This window comes from Polyodon spathula, chromosome 1, assembly GCF_017654505.1.
Source record: "Polyodon spathula isolate WHYD16114869_AA chromosome 1, ASM1765450v1, whole genome shotgun sequence".
NCBI classification, from domain to species: domain Eukaryota; kingdom Metazoa; phylum Chordata; class Actinopteri; order Acipenseriformes; family Polyodontidae; genus Polyodon; species Polyodon spathula.
Window position 1 is genome coordinate 86,850,205 of NC_054534.1, and position 20,897 is coordinate 86,871,101.

General features: G+C 36.0%; 1 protein-coding gene across 1 annotated transcript; it reads left to right on the top strand.

Annotated features, from left to right (window-relative positions):
- The first annotated feature begins 10,731 nt into the window (after positions 1–10,731).
- Positions 10,732–17,824, top strand: LOC121323749 (cyclin-A2-like). Its single transcript, XM_041264946.1, has 8 exons — positions 10,732–11,325; positions 12,317–12,551; positions 12,940–13,049; positions 13,350–13,573; positions 13,690–13,894; positions 14,576–14,689; positions 15,363–15,496; positions 16,892–17,824. Exons 1-8 carry the CDS (start codon positions 11,122–11,124, stop codon positions 16,941–16,943), a joined length of 1,278 nt encoding a protein of 425 aa, XP_041120880.1. The 5' UTR covers positions 10,732–11,121; the 3' UTR covers positions 16,944–17,824.
- The last annotated feature ends 3,073 nt before the right edge of the window (positions 17,825–20,897 follow it).

A 20,897-nucleotide genomic window follows, 5' to 3' on the forward strand; every position in this document is an offset into this window, starting at 1 on the left:
ATTAAATATGAGTGCAGCCGCGCCATTTTGCCCCATACCATCCTGTGTTTCAGTTTCGTTTCCTGGTCTGACGTCACCACTGCAGCCCTCACTGTGACAGGTATTTAAAGATGTAACTTTAAACTAGAGAAAACTTTTCAAGATACGTGACAACCCTTTAACACTGAATTGCAATCAGCCACCTATTCCTGGACATGTCCACTATCTACATCCTTTATAAGTCTGTCTTGTTAGTCAATCAAAACACAAAAGTGGCCTTTGTTTTATCACTTCTTGTCTGTTGACCCAGTTATTATGGTGATGTCCTTTGTCAAACATTATTTTGTTACATTAAACACTTTCATGTTCTTGTGGAGTGGAAGAGAATGCATGTATGCTGCTGGTTAAAGGTGCATCTGATATTTGATTGATCTGTCCATAACTCATACACCGCTTCTGTAGTTTGTGGTTATGTTTTGTAAGTAGGTTACCTTTTCTTGTTCACAGCCAAATGGAAACATTCTTCTTGCCACATATAGGTGCTAGGCAAACACCACCAGACTTGAGCTAAAGGTAACTGATGAAGAAATCATTCATTTTGACTTATTATGGACATGTATCTTGTAATCCAACTACCAGTATTTAAGCATGTCATATGCAAAGACTAGTTTTTTTTTTTTATTTCTATGTACTGTTTTTTTTTTTTTGTTTGTTTATTTTTTAAGATTTGGTCAATAGAAGGCCAATATGGGAATGGGCCGCCTACATTATTCCACTTCTGCAACCTAAAACTTGCCAGGTTTGTCAGTATCAAATCAAACCCGTCTCTTCACCAAAAGCATCAGATTCTGCAGAGTCAACACCCCAGTTTGAACAATCGCCCCACCCCCAACTTTTAGCTGAAAGTTCAATTTTCACCATTTACATTTTTTAATAACCATGTGCAAATAATAGAGAAATATTGCAGCTCTTAGAGTAGAAGAAACTGCCTAGAAGTAGTTGCTGTGTGCATTAATGATTCAGACAATTGCTTGCATCAGCAATGATGAAGGTTCAGATGACTAAGACTTGGAGCCTGGCGATTTTGGATCGGATGATACAGACTCTACAGTCTGATTGATTATGCTTTCCTGTTATGCTTCTGTGGCAGAGCAAAGCTCTGCCCTTTTTAAATTGGCAGGGATGGGGTTCATTTCCCCTACCTGCCTGGGTTTATTATGTTCAGGTGGCTGGGGTTGATTAGATGATTAACTTAATTAATGATCAATCAGCGCCCAGCCACCTGACATAAAAGGAGGCCTCTGCTGCCCATTAGAAGGAGGGAGCTGAGGAAGCAGGTTGGTGGTTTGCTGTTTGTGATTTTTGAAATTTTTTTTGAATTCAGTGAAGGCATTACCCAGCCTGGAAACCTTTATTTTGTGTTTCAATCCCTTTGTTTTGGCCCTTGTGCCCTTTTATTTTTGTGTTTATTTATAATAAGTGTATTTTTTGAACTGTAGTCTGTCTCTGGGCCTCTGTCCACTCGACAGCCTGCCACAGCTACAATCCGTATTTTTGATTTAGACACTGCAAGAGCTTGTAACTCATGCATTTATATTGAACATTTTAATGTTACAGTACTACTTTGGATGCTATGTTAATTTATTATTTCCTGTTGTTTTCACACTGGACACTTGCAGAGATTTGTAAAGCCAGATCTTTTAATGGACTGAAAACTCATGTCTCTCTAATTTTTTTAAAATGTAGAGACTTTTATTCTAGTGTTTTTCAGCTAGTAGTGTGTTTTTTTTTTTTTCATAATGTGCTTTTGCACTGCACACTGTAGCTTTAAAGATTAATGTTTGTTTTGTGAAAATAATGGAAATGACAAAACAGTGGAATTGCATTTCACCACTCATTAAATATGTTAACTGCACTTCTTGATTACTTATTGTGACTGTGTCCTGTGCTCTACCTCTGAATTTTAAGCATGCCTAACTGTAAATGCAATCCTATCTGGCCTAATGTTAATGTTTGTAATTTCATCCCTGCCTGAGTCAATGACCCACCCCACCCCCCACTTTTGCCTTAATGACAACTTTATGCCCCCTGCGTGTTGACTTGTCAGAATCCAGTACATTACAGTTTGTTCAACAGAACTTGACATTATGCATACCGTTTGATTTGCTGACTGTATGATGTCTTTCTCATGCCAATTTTGAATAATGACATATTAAACAGTGCAAGTATTGTCAGGTTTTTGTTTAGGTCATTATCTGTGATTAACCAAAACAAATATATTATCCTTGTTTATTACAAAAATTAAATCATTCTGACTAGTTTACCATGTTGAAATGCACAGAGGAATATGTTTCCAATTAAATAACATATTTTAAAAATATTTCTGTGACATACGCCTTTGATCTTTTTGTTTGATTAAAAATCTAACTAAAAGTGTCTGCGGCTGTGGCAGGGCGATTTCCCTGCAGAATGGGGTTGTGTGTAATTTGTGTATGGAAATGGGTTTACTGTGTGTTTTTGGAGTTGATTTGTGTGATTGAATTATTGTTTACAGACGGGCGCTCGATTGAGACTTGCTGCCTACTAGGCTTGGTTGAGGGGAAGGGCAGCAAGTGATTGGCTGTGCTGGTCCTCAATCAGCAGGTGGGCGGGTCTTGACCGAGTATCCGTCAGTTTAAAAACATCCGCGGGAGATGGCTCGAGGTGACTGCAAGACCATGCCCTGTGTGGCACCTTTTTATTTGTAGTTTTGTAGTGTTTTATTTTACATTTTTGTGCAGCTTGCTGTATTTGTCCTTTGCATTACCATGGCTGGTAACATCTCATGACCGGACACGTGACACGAGCATGACCCTGTCACAGTGGCTTTGAAAGAAAGGGGAGTGTGGGGCTGATATATTATTAATTTAACGAATCCACAGAAAACTTCAGAATCCACAGAAAACCATAGTCGGCGCAGTTCAACAGCAAAGTGAATACCATTTTGTTACGCAGCAATCATTTCAACAATTATGGTATTACAAATTTTAAATGTAACACGTAGAAAAGGGCTTGTGATTTCAGTTTAGCGTTTGCTAAAAGTAGTACAATTATGTATTAACATCATTTTAAAAAGCTTATTTATTTACAGTATAACTTTGAACACAGTTCTGTGTTCCTAAAACTGTTTGGTGACTAAAGTATTCTTGACAATAAAGGATGGGTTTAAACAGGATGGTCCCTTTTCCAGTGGGAACACAGCTTCTTTTAACACAATACAAAAGAAAAATAAATTCTAGCACCTGTTTTGCAGCACTAACTAATTTAACAGGTTACCTAACTTTGTCAGGTCGCCAATCCGGCTCACTGACTGTAAATATATTATTCACAAATTAAAGGTTGAATATACTTTATTTTATTATACATCATATACAGGTCCATTCACAGGTCCTTACCTTTGCACAGACAGCTATTGTCTTTTAAACCTGTCCTTTTAAGAACATAAGAACATAAGAAAGTTTACAAACGAGAGGAGGCCATTCGGCCCATCTTGCTCGTTTGGTTGTCAGTAGCTTATTGATCCCAAAATCTCATCAAGCAGCTTCTTGAAGGATCCCAGGGTGTCAGCTTCAACAACATTACTGGGGAGTTGATTCCAGACCCTCAGACCCTTTGTTCCTGCCTGGCTTGTTAAATTACGAACAGGTGTATTAGTTTAACAGATTGCCAGTCAATCGGTGTTCTTGGATAGCTATGGCATTCTGGGAGGTGTAGTTTTTTATTCCTCATTTAAACAGCAAGAACTACATTTAAAAAAAGTTTAACGCCTATCTTACATTCCAGAGTAAAGACTGCTTACAATTCAGGATCCTATATATCACCTTTCTACAGTTCTATCCCATATTCTACCACAAAGTGTATTTCCTAGCAGTACTCGAAACAGTGAATTCTTTATACTGATTCAACACTTATCATTGTTTATCCCTGCCATAATTCAGTTTCCAATCCCCAGTCAGCTTCTTTTTTTTTTTTCAAACCAATTCTTCAATTTAATATGTTGTAATCAGCTATTGTCACTGTGAAGTGTAATGAGGTACTCTGTCGTTGATATTAATATATTAAATACATTGAAATAAATGTTATGTTCAAGAAATTCTGATTGTTACAATGTTACATATATTGTCTTCTATTTTTTTGTCTTTGTCCCTGTTTACATATATACATACTACTTTTATTCTATTCTTTATGTAAAATGTGCAAATATTTTATTTTACTTTTTAAAAGTAACATTTAGTATATATGTATACTGTATATGTATATGGAAAAATATTTTATGAAAATTCATAGTAGTCAGTGTTTGAAGAAAATAATATTTGTTTCAATTCTATATGCTTTGTAAAGAATTTTAAATGTTAATGTAATGTGTTACTTTAAATAGTCTTTCTATAAAATGTTATTTTCACAGGTTTTTTGTTTTCATAGTACAAATATCGCTTGTCTACATAATTGTCTCACTGAAAAAATTAAACACAAATGGATGTCAAAGGTGACCACAGTAAATAGCTTTGCACAACAAGCTGGAAACCATATTATGTAGGTCCTTAATCTGTCATTCACTATTTTTAGACACTGATTTTTACAAAAAAAAAAAAAAAAAAAATCAGAATTAATCCTGAAATTGTGTAGAACTGTAAAGTTAGGAGGAAAAGGCCCAAAGGTATATTCAGTTTCTTTTAGCCTTATTTGCATACATTTACAGGTAATGTTAAATTATATAACTTTGCATATTTATTTTTTGAAACCTATTTCGATTTGCAAATTAAAATGATCTTTTAAACTTTCGTCAGTGCAATAATTTGCCAGACGGATTGCTTCAGAAATAAAACTGGTTGGACCTGAATATGATTTAAAGACATTTCTGGTCGATCAAGATACTGCCAGCTTCTCTGACAGACTTTTATCTGCCAAATGAACTGATTAAACTGCTACTTTATAATATGAGTAATTTGGGTTTGGACAGCTGCTGCAAGACAACAGTACTTTCCTGCAGGGAGAAAAGTAATTTAATACACTTTTTTTTAACTAGCACATTATGTCTGGGTGCCTGTCTTATTGTTATACATAACTGAATGGCAAATTAGAAGAGGTTTAAAAGTGTTTTAGAGAGGAAATGTGCAAGGCCATGTGATTTGAAAAGTTAGATAACAATGTTTTTTTTTTTTTTAAATGGAGCTATAGTTCAGACTAATATGTATCATGCCCTTGAACCCCAGTTGTCAATATTATATTCCAGTTTAACAGAGCAAATCACAACCTGTTTAATAGAAAATGTGGTGCGTGAATTGCTTAGTCTCGTGGTTAAGGTTTCCAACAGGCTGGCTCATAGCCAAATTGCATGGCAGTACTTTCTCCTTGGACTTTCTTCAATAGCAGTTAGCAGTAGCTAGAGGGCACTATCTGGTGTGACTTCCTTCAACACAAGTCACCGGGGGAGTTACCGGTTACCACAACAACAAACTAAAATCATTACCCTAATGAACATTGCAGCTTCAGTTCATTTGAAAGTGCAACTGAAGCCCATTAGGTATTAATATATGAACTTGCTTATTTGTTAGATGGAAGGAAAAGTGTGTAAAGTTTTGAACTTGTACTTCTTGACCCAAACAAACACATTTGTAGAGTATGTTGATTAGGGATAGTCTTGCCATGTTTTGAATCCGATGGCAGGTGTTTCATCAGAAATGGCAGTACATGTTCATGCCTGGGTGGGTATAATGCACATGTCTGTTTATATAGGGTTAGCTGTTAACTGCATGAAAATCAATACAAGTGGTCCTAAAATGTATCTACATTTAAACATAATAATGACAAATTGCATCTTTCTGTCGATTGTAAAAAACTGCTGTTTTAGAACACATATATCTTTGTCATTTTAGAACTTAAATATAATTGAAATTATTATAGGAGTCCTTTTAACATCTTTACAACATGTTTTCTATTGTTATGAAAAAGTAATAACAAACCTGAAAATACAATCTACATTTTAATATCTGTAATTGCTTGTGATGGGTTTCCTTCAATTTAGATATAATAGATAGTTAATAATATATAAGACAAGTTCATTTTTTAAAATGTTAAGAGAATGATTTCCTTATGCCAACAAGCCCGCCAATCTTAATCTGTCAATGCTGCTGACATGCAATTCACTCTCAGCATTTTTTGTTCAGAACTAACTGACTGGTTCAGTCTACAAAGCAGCTGAACTATGGATCTCTCAAGTTTACCAGTTAAAGCTAAGAGTCCATTTCTGTGAGGTGACAAAAGGTCCTACTATTCCCGCGAGTGGCTTTAGTCAACTGGAAGGAGATCAGAAGCATTTCTTCATTTGCACTGGTATAGCCAGTCGGAGCAAAAATTTCAGAATTTAAATATTCTGTATTTTCAAAGACCCTGAATGTTCATGCAGAATGTACATGAAATTAAAACTTACGGCTAGATTTGTGTTTATGTTTTAAATCCAAAAACTAAATGTTAACATAAAGGTCCCTATCCTCCAACACAAATCTATGTTTTATAAAGTTTTTATTTAACTTTACAATAAAATAGTATGCACTGGGACAAATGCCTAGCAAAAAATGTCCCCATATTTTTTTGTAACATTAACGTGGAAATGTTCTTTCAAAAATAGGAGCTAATTAAAAACCGGAGTAAAAATATGGTTCATTGTGTTTTTGTAGGATTCTATTCAATATTTAACATGCCATTATATGAGATGCTGCAGTTCAGTATATATATATATATATATATATATATATATATATATATATATATATATATATATATACTATATATGATAATTGAGGTCAATTTAATCGTGAACAACTCCAGTAAATTGCTGTGAATATACCGTATGCACAACACATTAACTACCATTAACATTGTTTTTGTTTCTTCTTTTCAATGCAAATGCAAAAAATCGAACAGACATTAGATATGATTTGTTTACTTGGAAGAACTTTCTCTGAAAGCATGCATTTCATTTTGTGAATTGGTAGTCTTCTTTGGTCCTGTCAGAACAGCAGGCTGCTGTTTGCACTGTATTTAGCACTTTATTGGAAAGTGGAGTTGAGCAGTGAGGTAACAGTTCCCACATGCATAATAAACCAAAACTGTTGCAAATGTTGTGTCCTTAGTAGTGCTGTTTTTTTTTTTTTTTTTTTTTTTTTTTTGTGGTGGCCAAAAAATAAATAAAAAATGAGGAGGCAGAAAAAAGGCAGAGGGCTTGGGGGGCACCCTTAAGCCCCCAGCAGCAGTAGAATTATATTATCGTATCTAACAGACAACACTTTTCATTTCTTTTTAACGTTTTACCCCAATTTGGCTGTTAAATGCATTTTCCACTAGCCTACAGAGAAAAGAAAACAGTAGCCCATCATAGCTTATTATAATAAACTGTTACACACTACCAGCTTATGTTTAAATATGCACTGTATACAACATTAATATAGCATTTGAAATTTGGATTTCAAGACCACGTCACTAATGCACTTTGCAAAAAAGGCAGACAAAAATCAAGCACCTCATATGCACTTAATAATTACCTTAGTTTAGGGTTACCGTACGTCCCTGATTTCCGGGGACAGTCCCAAGATGAGGTACTGTGTCCATGGTCAAACAATGTCCCCCAAAGAGTTCACAGTTCACAAAACTATTCCCCAAATACCCTTACTTTTAATTTATCATGTTGGTTAATATGTTGGATTCATAAATGCATTAGAGAGAAATATCCAAATTGTTTCTATTATTGTTATTATTATTAGCTATGGCACTGGACAGCCCCAGTCCTGCAGGTTTTCTAGGTGTCTTTACATCAACAATGGCTAAAGACCTGGAACACACGTTAAACTTGACTAATTAAGCCAATAATTGGTGCAATTAACTAACTAAGAGCTTGGTTTAAACTAAAACAAGAAGACCCCGTAGCTCTCCAGGACCAGGAGACCCCTGATCTAGATGGTACAGCACCATTGCAGTTGCCACAGCTAACCCAATGAGCTTTTCTAGTGCTGCCAGCATCAGGAATGCTGGTGAGTACAATTTTTTATGTGTCCCCGGATTTAGTTTACAAAATATTGTCACTTTACCTTAGCTGTTCTTGCTAGTTCTGTAACATGAGCATTTTTTTCTTTGTAATAATTTCTCCTGTTATTGTTTAACTAGGAGACACATATAGTAATTGACATGTTGCAATTTGTGAACTACCTTGTTCCACCTCAATGCCATTTTTAGAAGAGATCAATCAAATAATTTATGAACCTGCAGTTTCTGTCAGATGCATTGTTTTGTGAAGTTTCTTTTTCTGTCTTTACCAATGTGTTTATTATAATAAATGTGGCAGATCATAAATGTCCCTGATCAAAATTGCCATGACAACTAAACTGCACTGAGGTGATTCAATTACAGGTCTACAGTAGGAGGTCAGTAATATTTTTAATTGGCCCCAATAAAAACACCAGTAGTGTATAATATATCATACGATATTAATTTAAATGTGTCAGCACTCACAATTTCCAAATAAGTATTGGTAATGCTTTATTTGAACTGAACATGCGGCTTATGTAAAGAATGGTGTTCACCTGGCGTTCTGCACCAGCTATAGAATTTGCACTTTGCCATCATTAATCCATTACATTTATATTAAAATGCATTCAAATGAAGACAAGAGCATGGAATTGGGCAGGATCTGGATACTAAGTGGGTGCAAACATTATAATGTGATGTAAGGATTTTGCCTTGCACTTAGGCAATTGCTGATCTTCCAAAAACATTACACCTCTTCTTCCAAGGTCCAAGCCATTGTAGAAGCGAGTAACTAAGAGCTGTATAAAAGCACAAGCCTGCAGAGACCTGTCACTGGCTTCAGGATGGCTGTTGTGGTAGGCCTAGGCCTACACTTCCTGATACGGAGACACTTGGTTCTTGTTGAGAAGAGGCAGGAACACATTCGGAGGATAAGGCAAGACGACGACGACGACCCCACATATTCAATCCCAGGGTCACTTTGTTTGGGATGCCAGAGAATGCGGTGCTAAAGAGTTATCATCTCACTCCGTAGGTCATCCTTGACCTCATAGCTGAATTGAGGGATGAGCTAGACCTCAGCATCTACATCTGATGCTGAAAGAAAGCTCCACCACTCATTCATAATGTAAATATTGCACTCCCTGACAGAACATTGTGTTATTCCATTGAGCACACCTGGTCCTACATTAAAATACATATGTCACAGTGGCAGAAATAACTTGCTGTATCTAATACCAGGTTTATTCATTAATGGCCAATACAGCAAAAGAGAACCACACATCCAGATTCATTGCAACCAACCATTTATCAAAGGGGCATGGGGGAGGAGTGTTGGAGAAGCTACGTTTCTGCATTTTGCTTTTAACCTGTCTAAGCATACACGAAACACACTGTCAGCCAGCTTCTCTCTTACAATCCAGCCTAGTGTTAATCTTCAGTCAATATGGCACTCCGTTTTTATGCAGCATCCTGTTTGTTTAATTTAATTTATAATACAGCTTGATTTTAACCACAGCTTAGGGACTATTTGTAATGTTTAAAATGGTAACTACAGTTTAACTGTTCAACATTCAAGCGATTTGTGTTTTGGCCATAAAATACGCGTCGTTCATGTGCAAATATATGTCTTCCATAAAATGCCACTGACCTGCGTTTATCTGGGTCCTTACAATTAATATAACCGAATTCAAGTAGCAGCTTCTGGTGACTAGAAACTATGAATAAAGTGATATTTGTCAATGGGCCTTTCAATTTTTTATAATGTTTTTGGTCTATTTGTATTCACTATATCTGAAATTATTTGAAAACCCCTCTAAAAACTACAGATTACACTATGTAACACAATTTTTGTTCCTGGGTAGTAAGTGTTATTACCTAATTGCTTATGCCTCAAAAGTATAGAAAATGGCTATTATTCCCCACAAACTTTGCTTTTATGACCAGGACAGTGATATTTCAAAATATCACTATTTCCAATGGGAAAACGGGCAAATGTGTGTCTTTTCGTTCACATAAAGTCAGAAAAAAAAAAAAATATATATATATGAATCCAAACTAACTTGTATTTATAATAAAGTAATACAAAAATGACTACAAAAGATTTAGAAGTGAGTAGTTTTTCGGGATTTACGATTATACTGTATTTACAGTATAATCGTAAATCTCGAAAAACTACTCACTTCTAAATCTTTTGTAGTCTTTTTTGTGTTACTTTAGTATAAATACATGTTAATTTGGATTCATATGTTGTTTTTTTATGACTTTACGTGAATGAAAAGACACACATTTGCCCGTTTTCCCATTGGAAATAGTGATATTTTAAAATATCACTGTCCTGGTCACAAAAGCAAAGTTTGTGGGGAATAATAGCAATTTTCTATACTTTTGAGGCATAAGCAATTAGGAAATAACACTTACTACCCAGGAACAAAAAAAAAAAAAAAAAATTGTTACAAGGTGTTATTATTTCAGGAACTACACATTTTTATAACATTGGAAAAAAAAATATTTGTCACGTATATACATTTAAATACAACACATTTTGAACATACGTTTTATAGTATACATAAGGTTTTCACTGTCTTGTGCGGTTTGCTAAATCATTGGGCAAAAGGGGCGGTATTAAAATTTACCCTCGGCCACCGTAGTTCCTTTGACGTAACCACTTGATTTGTGATTGGACAATTTCAATAGTCGCGGGTTACTTGAATAGAAAAATCAGTAGTTTTAGAAACTGTAGGAATTGGAGAAGTATTGATTGAGAATTAGGAGGGGGGAAAAAATAAATAAATAAAAAAAAAAGATAACTTAAAGTTGTCCTAAATGGGAAATTAAATCAGCATGGCGAATTAAAGGAAACACACTAGATCACACTGTTTACCGTTTCAGTGTATGCTTTCTAGCTAAGCTTCGCATTTTTAAATGTAGGTTTATTTTAATTTTTGCTTTTGTAAGCCACATAGTTGCCCAGTGTTAACCTTAATGTCATTGCATGCACACTTTTGACTGTTTCCTATGTGGTTTTACACGTGGCATTTACCTAGGGTTTTATCTTCTTAGTTTTCTGATTTTATTTTGAAAATGTTTGGCACCAGTCAGAGGACTGTGCTGGGGGACAGTATCCAGAAACAGGAAAATTCGCTATCAAGACGAAGAGAAGCTGAAAAACACACTCTGGAAAACCAGGAGAATGTGAATCCCAAAGCCTTAAACAGGACGGTTTTGGGAGTTTTGCAGACTAATCAGCAGAGCAGCAGAGTCCAGTCACTACGCGCCACAAAACAGGTGGGTAATTTTATTATACTAAACAGTATCCTTTAAAAATGTGTTTTTGTATATAAGCCACTGATGTATTTAACTAATGTGCAGACAATGCCCATTTACTAAAGCTATATCCGCCGTGGTGGCCTGTCATTGAGTGCAAATATTCTTTATTTAATATAAAGCAGGCCAGGCTCGTCATATGAGAAACTAATTTATAAAAGTTTGACCTACCTTTTTATACTATACCTAATGTGAAAGCATCTTCTGTAAATGCAATAAGGTGAAACACTTTGTGTCCAGCGCGCTTGGAAGATGTTAGTTCCTTTAAAATTGAAATGTCTGCAGGGAACACTAAGACTACAGTCCGCCATTTTCTAAACCAGCTGCTGCAGATAAAGTTCACAACATTACATTTTTAGATTAATACGTTTACGTCTAAGTATTTGCCTTTATAAACGTAAATCTTATTTTAATCCTACAATCTATAATTGATTGGTTTTATATTTTGCCTTGGTCTTAGTAAAATCTTTCCTACAAAACAAATGCTCTCAATTGGATTTTGAATTCTAGCAGCATCAGTGATTATTTAATGGTTTTGTTCCCCCTTACATTTATAGAAGATAAAATTAAATTGTGTAGCTTTGCTTGTCCATCTGGAATTAGTTTATTAACGAGCCCGAATCGTAGTATGCCGCCATTTTACATGCCCCCACCACCCCTGCAAGTTCACTTTGTTGCACTGCTTTGGTTTTCAGCAATGAGCTTCAATAACGTGCACTAAGTTATATAAATCTTTACATGCCTATTTGTTTTACTCTAGGTAGGTAATTTTGTGGTAATCCATAGCTGTTCCTGAACATCAATCTGATGTCTGCTTAAATATGTATAGTTCCTATGTATAGCAATTTACAATGTACATAACAATCTTTTGACATTACATTGTGTGCATTTATCTATCTATATAAAAATAAATAAACCTTCTCCACCAACGCCCCTCCCTCCCTCCCTCTAGGCTGCCTCCTGCAATGATGAGAACTTTAGCCAGGTGCCAGTGGACAAAGTGGGAGCGAAACTGCCTGCTTTTACAATCCATGTGGATGAGCCTGATGGTGCCTGCAGTAAGAGACAAAATGTCTTGGCAGTTAAACCGGAGTCCTACGAATCTCGTATAAATCACCCATTTGTGACATACCTTGTGTCCCAGCAGCTGCTTCCTACCGTTGAATGTTCTATGGATGTCAGCAATGGTAGGTAGATCTGAAATCCAGTGACCAGCTTTTCTGTTTTCAACTTTCTGGTCACACTGGCACAGGATGGCTACCTCAAGCAGTGGGCCAGTCATTAGTTGCATAAAAAGCACAACACTTATCTGTGGTTAATTTGGAACATTCACCCACCCTGATTTTCTTTGGTTCCGTGAGTGAGATTATTTATTTAATCACTCCTGAAGCGCGCCATGATCTTGGTCACCACCGTTGGTTTTGAGGCCACACCTCAGCTAAATGCCCCAAATTAGAAAAAAAAAAAAACATGGAACTTTATTGAGGAACCCTCTCTGCTGTAAATCTAGTACTGCTTTAACTATAGCTTTAGAATTGTGCATACTTGAATCATCTCCATGTCAAATCTTTTCAGACTCTTCCATGGTTCTGGACATGTCTGTTAATGAAGCAGAAGAAAAGGTGTCCACTGTAAAAGTCCCAGATTATTCATTGGACATACACAAATATTTGCGAGAAATGGAGGTATGTATATCCCCTTTTTAAATGATTGAGATTCTTGCAAAAATTGCTGATGATGAAACAGTGACACTGGTAACAGATGTAGATTGGTGGTCAACTTGACACCAGTCGGTCAGAAGTGGTAGATTTTTCCTTTTTAATATCATGCATTCTAGTATAGCTTGGGTACGTAACTGACTAAATTTGGCTCACAATGTGATTTGATTTGGCATACAGAATAGAATCCTAGACATAAACTATGCCTTTTAATTTTGGAGAAGGTATTTCTCATAGTGAAACATTCTTTTTCTGTCCCTCAAATAGGTGAAGTCTAGGCCAAAGGCAGGTTACATGAAGAAACAGCCAGACATAACTAATAGCATGCGAGCCATTCTTGTGGACTGGTTGGTAGAAGTTGGGGAGGAATACAAGCTACAAAATGAGACTCTCTACCTGGCTGTTAACTACATTGACAGATTCCTGTCATCCATGTCTGTCCTTCGAGGGAAACTGCAGCTCGTCGGGACAGCTGCTATGCTTTTAGCATCGTAAGTATTTCGAGCCACATTTTGAAATGTGGTTAAAGAAATGCTCACATCTTGTGTATTTGGGCCTTCAAAGCAACCTTTCTGAGTGATTTATTGCAGTTTTCTTCTGAATTCAGAAAATTTGAAGAGATCTACCCACCAGATGTGGCAGAGTTTGTCTACATTACAGATGACACTTATACCAAGAAGCAGGTTTTAAGGATGGAGCATCTTATTTTGAAAGTCCTTTCTTTTGATCTTGCTGCGCCAACGATAAACCAGTTTCTTACACAATACTTTCTGTATCGGCAAGCGAACAGTAAAGTGGAAAGCTTGTCAATGGTAAGACCTCTTCTAATCTCCCTTGGTTGTAGGGTTTGATGCTCATACCACCATTATGGCTATCTGTGTCTCCTTGCACATTTTGACACTAGTGATTTCCCCTTTTCATAACTGTGTACCATTTCTGAGGTCAACATAACTGCCAGGAGCATGCTAGATAGCATTAAGGTACAGCACCAGATTTACTAATCCAAATACTGGGTTTAGTACATTGAAATCTCAATGTAGTAGACGCATACATTTGTTTGGATTAAGTTGTTACAAATGTCTGAAACTGTACAAGGCATGGATACTGCCTAGTTGCAGATGGGGCATGCTTTTAGCAATAGCTCTTGCATTCTGCTTCAATTTTCCACTGTACTTAAAGTATTTTAAGGAAATTGCAACTATATTGTGGCTAAATATTGCTGAATGGCTGTAATGACATTCTCCTTAAACATTAAGGGGAACTGAAACGGCCAGGTTAGTCCTACTGACTACTGATTTGAGCTTAAAGCAAACTTAAAGCTACTGCACTTGTTTTTGAATAACTGGTCTGCCAACCTGAATTGCATATCATTGGAATAATTAGATAGAAAGGTATTAAACATGGTGCTATATAGCCTGATATGCTATGCAGACACACTTGTTGCCATGAGTCAAATGGCTTTATTGAGCATGCTATTTCTGTTTTCATTCCAGTTCCTAGGAGAATTAAGCATGGTAGACTCTGACCCTTTCCTAAAGTACCTGCCATCTATCACTGCAGCCGCAGCATTCGTTTTAGCAAATTTTACAATTACAGGAGCTACTTGGGTAAGTATGATATATAAGTATATAAGTGAGATATATAAATCGTTTTATAGCAAGTGTAACACACGCGGTTTGGAAGTGATTACCCTGCAGTATTATTGAGCTGGCTTAGATGGTGTGATTTAATGGCATTGGTTAATTGGACTAAATTCTAATGATTCAAAAGTCGAATGCAGAGTACTGTGAGCTGGTGTCTGCTGACTTGTCTTGGTTTACATGTCAAGTTGCCTTAATGACGAAGGTGTTGTCATTTATCTGCTGAGGACCATGGCTCAATAGCTATTGCTAAAAAGTTGAATTAGTTTATGAAGCATCCATGTATAGTCCTTTTTTTTTTTTTTTTGTAGATTTTGTGTGTTTACAAATAGCAATTCACTGTTTTGGATGAAACCCAAAGCTGCCTAGCTGAACTGGATGTGACTCGAATGCTAATCTTCTGATCTACACTTTTTCCAAAACAGCTTTGTAAAGTTCTGCCTTCATAAATGGAAAGTAAAGGTTAGCAGTTGTGTGGATACAACAAATGAATAACTTTGTTGCTGAAGTTGATTCAGTGTTTGCACTGCCATGCACGGTTTTTAAAATTAAACTGCTTTGAGACCAATCTGTGCCATGTTTGGGTGATGTGCATCCACTCTTAGTAACTGGTCCCTCTCCCCCTTGCTCCTCCTTGCAGCCAGAGTCCTTGGTTGAATTGACTGGCTACACTCTGGAAAATCTTGAGCCTTGCATAATGGACTTGTATCAAACCTACCTCTCTGCACCACAACATGGACAGCAATCTGTACGGGAGAAATACAAGGGTGAAAAGTAAGATGTTTTTTTTTTTTTTTTCCCCCTCAGGGTTTTCTAAAACATGCAATGTGCATATGGCTAATTTGGCACCTACAGTTTTGACATCCATACCTCAGAACCCCCTTGCATGCTGTTAAACTGTACATGGTGTTCTAGATCCTAGAAGTCATGAGATTCCTGCACTCCCCTTGAGTGCCACCGTTGAAGAGGAGACTTTTTTTTTTTTTATAATGGCAAGATGTAATATTTAGGCGCACTTGTGGTCTTGGATCTCACTTGTCCCTGTCCTGTTTCTTGGGTGTTTGCATGCTTTCACCTAAAGGTAATTGCGGTTGCTAACTACAACTTGCAGATATGCCTACACTGTAAAGAATGTCTGTATATGCAAAGGCTAAAGAACTATAAAAATGAAGGTAAAATGTATGTATTTTCTAACTTTAATTTAAATCACTGTAAATGTGACAGTTTACAACCATGAAACACTTTACAAAATGTCAGTAAAGGATAACCAAAAAAGCTTATGTACGTTTTTTTACTTCATTTTGCAGGACATACAGTACAGTAAAAGTAACTAGAATTAATACCAAAGATTTAAAAAACTACAGCTACTTACTGTAATTGAGTTAAGTTCCATTAAACCTAAAGACATATTTCTAGTAATCTGATTAATGTAAAAACATGTTTAAAGGCGATTAAAGTGTAAAATACATTTATATAGTTTATAGTTAAATACCAGATATGACCTCTAATTATATTAACTGGAATCCCAGAATCCATTGCGTGGCATATATAAATAGTTGTACTTGAGTGTTATTTGTGTTGTGTTAAATGTGCTGTGCGTTTGCATGATTTATTTGTACATTTTGCATATCCTTTGTGTCCCCTCACCCTTTGTGTTTTCCTCATCTGTATGTAGTCACCCCTGTTCTGGGAGTCAGGACCCAGAGTGGGTTGCCCTATTTCCCGTTTATCTGCCTCCTCTGCAGAGTTAAGTGCTTGTAACGCTGCTGCTGTTGTAGTTCAGTGACGAGCATTTAAATTGTTAACTTGTGCAGTGCATCTCTTAATTGTAAGTTGTAGTCTGACAATATCAATCTTATTTTTATGATATTATGTTGTAAAGTTTATAGTAAAGATTACTGTCACACTACCTTGTTTTTTATAATTCAAAACCACATCAGTCACTTATGCTATGACCATATTGCTTTAGTCATTTTACCGTAATTCAATTTATAAATTGTGATTTGTATTCAAGTCATCTGCTCTAATTCAGTTTATATGGTCACACCAGTTATTTAAGATTACTTTTTTTTTTTGGTATGTTTGAGTAATTTTTAAAAGCTCCAGTGAAAATACTGATGTCGGGCTTGTCAAACATCAGTTTATTCATTTATTTATTTTTATCCCCAGGTACCACGGAGTATCTCTTATAGAGCCACCACAGAAACTGACCCTGGCTTGAAGACTTGTCATTTATTTTATTGTAATCCCATGCAGACATATTTAGGACTTGTTCTGCCGTTTTTTATATTTTTATACCAATGTCACAACTGAAGACCATGTTGCTTACTGGTAATTCTATTGTAATTAAGATGAATAGAAGTGACATTTTTTTCAATTAAATTTCATTTTTATGTGCAATCCTACAGAAGCTCATTAACATCCCAAAGCAACATATTCATCTCATTACAAGATAATATTGGGTTATTTTACAGTTGCATTGTCAAGGTTGCTGCTGAAAACCAGATTATATCTGGTTTTCAGCAGCAATGGGTGTCTGTCAAGCTGTGAGGTATTTCCATTAGTTCCCTAAACATGGAAATGAACTTGCAATGGTGTCAGTTTGTGAAAGTTGAGGGGGCAGATGACACGCGTTGAGTTCTGAAACCTTGTATTAGTTTGAACAAAATGTAATCTATAATATTGCTATTGCCATTTTATGACCTAGAGACAAAGTAGAAGCATACTGTATTTAATGTTAAACTAGTACAACCTATTTCTTGTATAGGCAAGACACTCGACCTCTACACTTTTGTACTCGTTTCATTTAAATGCAACCCCTTTTAAAGCAAAATGGAGACTGAATGGGAACAGTAACACAAGTGGTGTGAATTACCAATTATATTGCAATATTACCTTGTAATAACGCAATACATATGTCTTTGGCGCCAATGAGCTTTTTTTTTTTTTTTTTGTGCAGCCCCTCCCTGTTGTAAGCATTTAATAATGTTAGGAATGTGTATTCTAGTTGATCCAATTCAAACATGTTTTAACCTGCAAAATAAAAGTTTTAAATTAGTTTTGTTGAAGTTTTAAGAGTGGATTGCGGCCCCCCCCCCCCCCCTTTTTTTTTTTTTTTTTTAAAAGCTCCCAGTCAATCTACTGTATTGATTTACATGCCTTCCATTACTGCAGCGCATAAATTCATTTTCTTTTCTGGGGGTGGATATAAAACATCTTGCAAATGTCCATGGTATTTGTTTATAATGCCTTTTAAAATCTTCATATATACAGTATACTGATGCATGAAAATTACGATCTGATCAGTTCTAGAATGAGTGCTGACTAATTTCACAATTACTGATATCTTGGAATTTGCTTGTTTTCTTTGTTTTTATAATGGTGTTTTTATTCCTTCCTTTTATGAACTCTATTGATGATAACCTCCAGTAAATTCCGTCAGCAATCAAGTTTAACCATAAATAGGCCAACCCATTCTGAAAACTTTTATCATGAACAATTCTTGAATGGATTTGGTAAATTCTTAATTTCCAGACAAGTATATACATTTTCCTGTATCACTTATGTTTTATTTTACATAGTTAGAATGTAAAGTTTATGATTGGGCTTGGTAATTTTAAATATTTTATTTAATAGATGAATTATTCAAATAATGACCCTCTGAACAACCTCCAAAAGGATTCCATATGGCTTGATTGTTTAATAAACCTCGGACCGAAATGTCTCAACTTGTCCCCAGTTAATTAACCTAGCAAGTGGCTTCCCTGTGCTATCGTAAGTGCATGGAGGCTGTGCTGGCCACAAACAGTTGGAGACTTGGCAGTTGGTGTAGTGAGCTTTGTACACCTTTTTTAGGAGCATCTTTAAAATAAATAAATGGGATTGCATATAATTTAAACAAACCCTTTTAGGATGTCATTTTCGGGGAATTAAAATATTAACCGTAACGTTGAGTTTGACCCATATTTATGTGACTAACTTATGTGAGTAACATTGTAAACATATACCATTTTGAAGGTACATTAGTTTTTCATAGTGATTTGTGCAGTAGTCAATCACAGCATTGATGGCATACCATTTTCTGACATTAGAGGCACTTATACCTCATTTTGGTCCTATGCCGGTATTGAATTATGACAGTATGGATGTAGGGTTTCGTTTATATAGCCTAATTGTAGAAGAATAAGCGTTGAACCAAGCTACCAATGGTGTAAAAGCTTGCCGAATCTATCCCGATGCAACTCGGGAGGTACTTCAAAACGTCATAGGGTGTTATGCAGGATGAATTGAATGCAAAAATGAAAGTAAAAGAACAAGATTTTGAATTGAGTTTTTCTCTAAAGCACTGCATAGATTTTTCATTTGTTTAGCAGGTAGCGCAGTCTTGAGTAGTTTCAAAACTATCATTCACCTCTGCATGGGTGATTTTGATTGAGCAGATTTCCACGGCTTGGGGTTGACCAGTTCCCGTAACAGGAAAGGATTTAGGGGTGTGATGAGGACTTTAAACGACAAGCTAAAGCTTAAAAAAAAAAAAAATCCAAAACGTATCCAATCGTAATAGTCTGGTGATGCAGAACTCATGGAGAGCCGGAGTCCCACCTGGTTTTTGTTCTAACCATACCCTAAATTAGTTAATTGGACCAATTAAGCTTCTAATAAGGTCCAATAAAGTACTTTAGGGTGCAGTGGAATAAAAACCGGCAGGGACACCGGCCCTCTGGGACTGAGTTGTGCACCACTGCAATAGTCCCTTTGTTGAAACCGCACCCACCTCACTAGCCTAGGTCAATTCCTTATGGGAACTTGCCCTGACTGATTAGGCTCTGCTGGTTGAATTTGATTTTGGGGTTTAATAGGCATCCCGATTGTCCTGGCATAGTTTCTCCAAAAAAAAAAAAAAATTACTTCCAGAAGAAATAAAGAAAGAAAACAAGTCTACAGAAAGTGCAAAGCGATAAAGTTATAAAGGGTCCCTTTGGATCATTTTTATGTTGGCTTTAATAAGTTTATTGTTGTTAGTTATTATAGTTTTACTGTGGCTCGGTTAATGTTTTAGAATGTGTTGACACTTTTAAATGACACATTAATTATGAGTCATTTAAAAGTAAATGTAACCCGATAAACATTTACAGTGCTGACTATTTGGATTAGCTAATAACTTTCCCCCAGTAGAAAGCAAATTGTGTTTGTAAAAGGGTACTTGAGCTGAAACCTCTGAACAGGAGGGGCACAGTTTTACAATTTTGCCTTTCTGGTTGTTAAAGTTTGACCTGTTCCTGAATTACCTGCTAGGTATGACTTAATTACAGATGTGAGCAATTTCATCCTGGCTTTTCAAGGTTAATTAAACAACGGTCATCTGCATTTATATGGGATACACCGTATACATGTAAAATGTTGAGCCCTATCAGATATCTGGCGGTATAAATATGCCCCCCTACTGGTGTGTAGTCCCAACTGCATTGATTCTGCATGTGCTGCTAAATACTGTACTGTAAACTACTCTATTTAAATGAAAACATGTTGAAACTTGATACTATATAAATCACACATTGACATTTTTGGTTTATATTATCATTGCATGATTGTCCATTTATTTCAGACCATTTCCCCTGAAATTGTGTTCAGCAGTTCCCGTATTATCCACCTGTTGTCTAGTGCAATGATAAATAATGACCTTTTCACCAGCCTTTATATATGTTTTAATTACAAGTTTTCTAGTGATATTACAGCAACTGCAGTAAGTTACAATTGTTCTAGTCAATTGTGCATTATAATCTTGGACTACCTGAGTTGCTTTCTCTGCTGGCTAACACTACCCTATTCAAAACGGGATAGATGTCTGAAAAATTTAAGTTTAATTGGATGGACATAGTGTGAAATATGTACCAGAGCATTCTGCTAATGCCCAGCTCCCATAGCTGAATACATTATTCATTTAAATACATTTAATAAAAATCCACCTGATTTCACAGGTTTATTATTCCAAGATTGTATCAACATGTTCTGCCTTATTTACAGGTGCTTATAAGCAGACAGGATTTGATGCTTTCCTGACAACCTCATTGTACACTGCCTTTTCTGTATCTGTTTACATAGAACACCCGATCTTTGGTTATCAAATCCCTTGTGTACAGTTTTTTTTCCAAAATACTGAAGACACACATGGGTT